At 46.6% G+C, this 8374-nt stretch overlaps 1 protein-coding gene across 1 annotated transcript in view; it reads left to right on the top strand.

Moving 5' to 3' along the window:
* The first annotated feature begins 1091 nt into the window (after positions 1 to 1091).
* LOC147096200 (zinc-binding protein A33-like) overlaps positions 1092 to 8374 on the top strand; it is a 28908-nt gene continuing 21625 nt past the window's right edge. The window contains exon 1 of the mRNA XM_085975068.1: positions 1092 to 1516. Within this exon, the coding sequence (XP_085831194.1) occupies positions 1142 to 1516 (375 nt within the window). The 5' untranslated portion in view covers positions 1092 to 1141. The remainder of the gene's footprint in view (positions 1517 to 8374) is intronic.

Genomic DNA, 8374 nt, shown 5'->3' with positions numbered 1-8374 from the left:
AGTGTACTCAATGTTGTAATGTAGGAAACGCAGCCGCCAATTTGTGCACAGAAAGCTCCCACAGACAGCAAATGTGAGAATGACCAGATACTGTTTTAGTGATATTGATTGAGGGATAAATATTTGCCAGGACACCGGGAATAATTCCCCTGCTCTTCTTTGAAATAGGGCCTCGGTTTAATGTCTCCTCCAAAAGACGGCACCTCCGACAGTGCAGCACTCCCTCAGTACTGCACTGGAGTGTCAGCCTAGATTTTGGTGTTTAAGTCTCTGGAGTGGAACTTGAACACACAACCTTCTGACTTAGAGGCAAGGATGCTACCAACTGAGCCACTGGCTGTCACAAGGGCACATTGCAGTTTGTGGTTTGATGGTTGTGAAAGGCGCTATATAAATGCAAGTCTTTCTTTTTTAACGTTGTGTTCAGCTGTGCGAGGTTAAGATAGGGTGTTGGCTGGAGTGAGGTGTTTCAAAATAGCAGAGGTGGCTTCAAATCAGCATTGCACTCTGATTCACGACACCATCTCGCTGCTCTACGTGCTGCCGGCGGTCGTTTGGCGTGCGCACAAACCCCTTTGCCAAGATGGCATCCTACACACTTCCCATCGGAACTGTGTGCACATCTCTGACCCCATTTTCGAGTCTTATGTGGCAGCATAGCAACTAAAAAGCAGACACTACACGGCCCAATTTAACCCCCGTAGCCTATGTTATACAAATCTTTGATGTTATGATCCAGTAAAATGAACCTCTTGCCTTATATATAGTTCAGCAATTTCCTGCTCTTACACTCGCCCTTGCTGTGATCAAAAGCCTGTCAGCACAGTTTAAATTAATTCTATCTAGATTAGCTGTTCTGTCTTTGTTCTGTATTAGAATAATGTAAAATCTATATTCTTACAGGAGCTGAGATACATTCAGGCCAGACTGGGGAGGGGTGGCAGGTTCCCTGAACAAAATATGTGAACCAACCAGCCTGGTTTTTCAACAATCCATCTATATTTATCACTCTTCCCTGCCCTTTTCTGGGCGGTGGTTTATAATATTGCTGCTGGAATCAGGAACAGAAACTGAAAGTGTTTCACTTTACTCTGTTCACCATTTTACTTGGAGCTCAGTGCAAGGTGACCAGTGCTTCGAGATGGAAGGTGATCTCTCCTGTATTGTGTGCCATGATCTGTATAAAGACCCTGTCTTACTTGATTGTGATCACAACTTCTGCCGATCCTGTATAACCCGGTACTGGGAGAGCGCTGTCACCGCCGCCTGTCCTGTCTGTAGAAAGGAGACTTCCTCCAGGAACCTGAGACCCAACCGCATCCTCGCCAACATCGTGGAGACATTTGTAAAAAGTGATCAAAGTGCTAAAAGTCAGCAGGAATGCAGTCGCCACAAGGAGAAGATGAAATTATTTTGTAAAACCGACAAACAGCCCATCTGTGTCATTTGTCAGAGTTCAAAAAGTCATCAAAACCACGAGGTGCTGCCACTGGAAGAAGCTACTGAAGAGTTTAAGGTGAGACACCGTGTAAAATAAAATACAGACACAGGTAACAGAATCCTGAACAGGGAGCGTTCACAGATTCGGGTTTGAGCGTCTCTCAATACTTAAAGCTCTTTAGATAATGTGTTTATTTATTTAATTACTCAGTCCTTACACGGACTGCCATTTGTATCGCTGCTGAAGGAACCAGGGACAGGAAGTGAGAGTTTCACTTTATTCTAACACCATTTTAATAGATCAGTGTAAATTGATCAGCCCTTGGAATGCAGAGTGAAGTCTCTTGTACAGTATGTTATCAGATCGATACCGATCCTGTCTCCGTGACAAGTGATGATCTGTGGAACGTGTCTCCTATTTATATTCCAGATGTAAAGTGTTTAATGTCAACATGAACTTGTTAAACTTCCTCCAAAGCCTCCCGAACAGCGCAAAGTTTCAGCAATCGGGTAAAACAACAGGGACCAGGAAACAGAAGCAGACCAATTACTCTCGGTATTTTCTTAAAGAACAGCAGAGGCAGATTTAGCGGGAAAGCACTTGAGAAGTTAAAGGGAAAGGGATAGAGTGGAGGAGAAGTAAGGTGAAATAAAACCCCTGTGTGAATTAGGTGACACAGCACACCACCAGAGACCAGATACAGCAAAGAAAACCCCAGAGAAATAAATGGTAATAATAGGGATAGAGGACAGAAGGAAAATTAAAAGGGAATGTTTGGAATTAACAAAAAGTATAACCTAAAAGGACAACAGAAGAAATAGAACAAGGGAAACAGCTGAGAAAATTATAACTAAGGTGGAGCCCATGATGTTTGGTTATTGTGCAATATTCATAAAGGAGAAAGGGGGATACAATACAAAGTGAAGAGATGTGAAAAGTGTCTGTTAATCAGCAGCTTAAAATGAATTTGTGACATTCGAGGTGCAGGAACTTACAGGGAGAGAAATCAAGAGATGTCCTGAGGCTGAGTGGATAGAATTCGATTCAGTGAGTGATAAGGCCAGGATAGGATCAGACCTGGAGAGGGAACCTTCAGGGACTGTCGCCGGAGACCAGTACAATCAGCAGCAGATTCTCCTCATAGAGGGACACGTGCTGAAGGGAGCCAATGAAAGCAGCCGCGACGATCCAGCATAGCGGGCTGGCAGCAGGTACGACGCAGACCCTTCCCGGACAGCGGTGGCGGGAGCCGACCGATGGCACGGAAAAAGGCCAAGCAGCGTCGACGGGTAAGAGAGAGAGTAAAGCGCACAGGGCGCAGCCGGGGTTGAAGACCGAGCGGCACCGAAGAGAGAAGGTAAAGCACACAGGGCGCAGCCGGGGGTTGAAGACCGAGCGGAGTCGACGGAAAATGAAAAGAGAGAGAGAGGGTAAAGCACAGCCGGGTTTCAGGACCAAGCGGCGGCAACGAGAGAGGCGCACAGGAAAATGCACAGAGCGCAGCCAGGGCTCAAGGGCTGAGCAGCGAGCGCGGGAGACGCCATTTTTGAAGCCGCAGCGGAGAAGAAGGGCGAGCGCGGGAAGAAAGGGAAGCGCGGGAGACGCCATTTTGAGCCAGCGGAGAAGAAGGGAGAGCGCGGGAGATGCCATTTTAGCCAGTCTAACCACACCCAGGGATGCCGAAGAGTGGCAGTGTCACAGCGTTCGACAATGAAGTCGAAGATTGGGCGACATATGTGGAGCGCATTGAGGTGTACTGCAAGGCGAATGAAGTGCCAGATGCCAGGAAAGCACTGGTTTTGTTGAATTTCATGGGTGCAAAAACGTATGGCTTACTGCGAAACTTAATAACCCCAGAGAAGCCAGTGGATAAGGACTTTGAAAGCATAGTGGCAATCCTACAGGACCACTTAAACCCCACACCGCTGCTGATAGCAGAAAGATTTAAGTTTCATAAAAGGAACCAGCATAAAGACGAAAGTAATGCTGAGTATTTAACGGAACTGCGCAAGCCATCGAAACAGTGCCAATTTGGAACGGGACTAGCAGATACGTTAAGGGACAAGTTTGTGTGTGGGCTTCAAAGTGAAGGAACCCAGAAACGGCTTCTATCAGAAAAGGATCTTACGCTGGACAAGGTTTTCAGCATGGCAGTATCACACGAAGCAGCCGCACGGGGAGCTGCAGAGATACAATGGAGACCGCAAGAATATGGCACCAATGAAATGTCATATGGAGCAGTGAAGTGTTATCGCTGCGGCAGAACAACACACGACCAGAAGGATTGTTGGTTCAAGGACCAAGTGTGCAGACAGTGTGGAAAAGCAGGACACATAGCAAGAGTCTGCAGGTCGGGAAAGAAAACCAGCAGCAAGAAATCTCCACAGGAGAAGTACAAAAAGGTACATAAGGTGACGGAGAGTAGTTCAGACGAACAGAAAAGTGATACAGACTCCGGAAGCAAGGAGCTGGGTTGTCTGAAACTACATAATGTAATCAAAATGGAGGATCACCAAACTATCTGGGTCACGCTCAAGATAGACGGAGTCCAAGTGAAAATGGAATTGGACACAGGATCAGCCCTAACAGTCATAAACTGAAGGGACTACAAGCGGCTACTCTCACATATACCCTTGAGAGATACAGAGATTGTCTTGAAGACGTACACGGGGCAAAAAGTCTACCCCAAAGGAAAAATAAGGGTGAACGTGATATACAACGGCAAGGAAACACCAAAAATGGACATATATGTATTGCCAGATGGAGGACCACCACTACTAGGACGTGAATGGATCCGGAAGGTACAGTTAGATTGGCATTCCATACAAGCACTGACGGTAGATGCCAAAAAGGATGATGACGTCACACCTGGCCGACTGTCAAAAATGCTAACTGACGCACAAGAAGTGTTCCAAGAGGGACTCGGAACACTAAAAGGCATAACAGCGATATGATCAAAATAGAGGAACATGCAAGCCCAAAGTTTTTTAAGGCCAGTGTTGAGTCTGTGTTTTCCCAAATGTAGTTATGCTGAATAACTGTACACAGACAACAGAATACTTAAACAGGTCTTTAGTAATTGAGGGTCAGGGCTGAACTGAAATACAAACTGCTCCACAGGGTTTATATACCGGTGTGGTCACCACCGGTACTACAATATACAGGAGCCATCAGAAAGTAGTTCATCACCTTAAGGTAGTCTCTTAAGGTGGTACAGGTTACATACACTACAATTCCTCCCCTTTTAGCTTAACAGTGTACACCCCAATTTAAACATAACATGGATAACATATATACAACTTTCATACAAAACTGTTCAAAGATTCAGTCGCTGAGGAGGCCTCCTGATCCGGGCCGGATAACGCCTTTCAGGGGTCTCTGGTTCTCGTTGCTGGGGTGACTCCTCCATTTGATCTCTTATGGATTGAACATCATCATGTACGTTCGAATCTGAGGTAGATGCTACAGGCTCAATAACTTCTTCGGCTGGTGTCTCTGCCGTAGACATGGGGTCGACCCTTGTTCTCGATTCCACAAGTTGGTCAGCATGACGTCGTATTACGTTCTCACCAATGTCTACCGTGTACATCAAGGGTCCTTGTCGGGCACGAATTGTTCCGTATTGCCATTTATCATTCCTATAGTCCCTGGCCAACACTGGTTGTCCTATTTCGAAACTCCGAGTGCCCTTGTTATTTACGTGCTGGAATTGTTTGTTTTCGACTTCCCTACGCACATTGGGTTTTAACAAATCCAACCAGGACCGCAACCTCCTGTTATAGAACATTGTCACTGCATGCGTGGCGTTTCGATATGCCATCAGGAAATTGTCCACCTTGTGTTGTAGTGGAATATGGTCTTCGCTCATGGCCTTTATCGCCTTTTTGAACGTTTGTACAAATCTCTCGGCCAACCCATTTGTAGCCGGATGATATGGGGCAGATGTATAGTGTTTCACCCCATTCTTCTTCATGAATTTCTGGAATTCTTCTGACACGAACTGTGGTCCGTTGTCTGAACATATTTGTTCCGGTAACCCATTCCTTGCAAATATGGTTCTTAGAACTGCGATCGTCTTTTCAGAGGTAGTGGTTGACATCTTAATCACTTCTGGCCATTTAGAATGTGCGTCTACCGCTATCAAAAACATGGAATCCATGAATGGACCTGCAAAGTCGATATGCACACGTTGCCATGGGGTTGAAGGCCATTCCCACGGATGCAGCGGTGCAATTGGAGGTGCATTTTGAACTTTTTGGCACCCTGAGCAGCTTTTAGTCAGATCCTCTATTTGTTTGTCGATACCTGGCCACCACACATAAGCCCTAGCAAGGCCTTTCATCTTGACTCCCCCCAGATGACCTTCATGCAGTTCCTTCAGAACTCTCTCCCTTAATTTAGGAGGAATAATCACCCTTGTTCCATACATCAATGTTCCTTGACAGACGGACAGCTGCTCTCGTCTGGCTGAGAATGCCGGTAACAGTGGTTCGCCATGTGTTGGCCATCCCTTCACTGTCAAATTGTAGACCCGAGACAGTGTCGGGTCGTTTCTGGTCTCTCTCTCAATACTCGCATTGGTGACTGGTAAGCATTCGATGATGGTCGAGTGAAATATCTCGACAGGGTCAACTGCCGGTGCCTCTTCTGCTGTAGGTAGTGGCAGGCGCGACGGCCCATCAGCATTACCATGTTGCTTTGTACCTTTGAATTCGATATCATATTGATGTGCCCCTAGGAAAAGGGACCATCTCTGGAGCCTCTGCGCCGTCATAACTGGAACACCCTTCTTAGGGTTAAAGATGGAAACCAACGGCTGGTGATCTGTCAGCAGCGTAAACCTTTGGCCTTGCAGGTAATGATTAAATTTCTTAACTCCCCACACAAGGCTGAGAGCCTCCCTATCTATCTGAGCATAGTTGCGCTCAGCGGAGGTCAATGATCTGGATGCGAACGCGACTGGCCTTTCCAAGCCATTTGGCAACTTATGTGAGAGCACTGCCCCGATACCATATGGAGAAGCATCACAAGCTAAACGAATAGGCAGCGTTGGGTTAAAGTGAGCCAACACTTTCTTAGAGGTGATCAGTGCCTTGCTTTTTTGAAAAGCCCGCTTACAGTCCTTGCTCCACTTCCATGGTACTCCTATTTGCAAAAGAGTGTTCAGCGGGTGTAACACCGTGGATAAATTTGGAAGAAACTTGTGGTAATAGTTAATCAACCCAAGGAACGACCTCAACTGGGATACATTCTCCAGAGCGGGAGCTTTCACAACAGCTTCGATCTTGTCAGGTGACTTATGAAGCCCCTCCTGGTCAATGACGTGACCGCAGTACAAGATTCGCTTCTGAAAGAACTCACATATCTGGCGATTAACTCTGAGTCCATATTCCTTCAATCTGGTGAGCACCTGCTCCAAATTCGCGAGGTGTTCCTTATCATCATCTCCTGTAATCAGAATGTCGTCCAGGTAGCATTGTGTGCCTGGAATTCCCTGTAATACCTGCTCCATGGCCCTTTGCCAAATCGCTGGAGCCGATGCCACTCCAAAAACCAGTCTATTATACCGATATAAGCCCTTATGTGTGTTGATCGTGAGATACTGGCGTGACGCTTCATCAACTTCCATCTGTAAGTACGCCTGCGCCAGGTCTATCTTGGTGAAGTGTTTCCCGCCAGACAGCGAAGCGAAGATATCCTCAATCCGCGGAAGCGGATATTGCACCGTGTGAAGAACCGGATTAACAGTGATCTTGAAATCGCCACAGATGCGAACCTTCCCAGGTTCCCCCGGCTTGTTGCTCAACGAACGCTTCATGACGGGAACAATGGGCATGGCCCATTCGCTCCAGTCCACCTTTGACAGTACTCCAGAATGTTCTAGCCCTTCCAGCTCTGCTTCCACAGCAGGTCGTATCGCATAAGGTACCGGTCTGGCTTTGAAAAATTTTGGGTTTGCATGTTCTTCAACCTTGATGTTTGCCATAATTCCTTTCAGTGTTCCCAGTCCCTGTTGGAACACCTCCTTAGCATCGTCCAATATTTTGGACAGTCGTTTAGGTTTGACGTCGTCCTCTTTACAGGAATCTACAGTTAGTGCTTGTAAGGAATGCCAGTCCATATTTATTCTCCGGATCCATTCCCGTCCCAGTAGTGGTGGACCTCCCTCAGGTAACACATACAAGTCCATTCCCTGACTTTCTTTACCATTGTAGACCACCTTTACCTTTATCTTTCCGATGGGGTATACGCTTTGCCCCGTGTATGTTTTCAATACAATCTCCGTATCCCTCAGGGGAATGTGCAAGAATAACCTTTTGTACTCTTGCTTATTCATGACCGTCAATGCCGATCCAGTGTCCAATTCCATCTTCACTTGGACTCCTGCTATCCGAAGCATGACCCAGATAGTTTGGTGGTCTGCTGTGTTACCCACATGATGTATTTTTAGACAACCCATTTCCTTACTGCTGGAGTCTGAATCCGTCTTTTGTTCATCCGAACTGTTCTCTGTCACCTTGTGTACTTTCTTGTACTTCTCCTGCGGCGACTTTTTGTTGCTGGTCTTCTTTCCTGACCGGCATACTTTCGCTATGTGACCAAGTCTGCCACATTTCCTGCATTCTTTATCTTTGAACCAGTTCTGGTTCTGATCATGCGTTGTCCTTCCGCAACGATAACACCTTACTGCACCCAATGCCATTTCATTGGTGCTGAATTCCGATGGCCTTTGCTGCATTTCCGCAGTGCCTTGTGCTGCTGCCTCGTGCGATGCTGCAATGCTGAAAGCTTTGTCCAGCATAAGATCCTTTTCCTCTAGCAGTCGCTTCTGGGTTCCTTCCTTTAGTAGCCCACACACGAACTTATCTCTCAGAGCGTCTGCTAGTCCTGTACCAAACTGACAGTACTTTGATAACTTGCGCAGTTCGATTA

The sequence above is a fragment of the Somniosus microcephalus genome, unplaced genomic scaffold (assembly GCF_052327205.1).
Source record: "Somniosus microcephalus isolate GS21.2 unplaced genomic scaffold, FLI_Smic_1.0 unresolved_chr1, whole genome shotgun sequence".
Lineage (NCBI taxonomy): Eukaryota > Metazoa > Chordata > Chondrichthyes > Squaliformes > Somniosidae > Somniosus > Somniosus microcephalus.
This window is presented reverse-complemented; position numbering and strand designations above follow the sequence as displayed.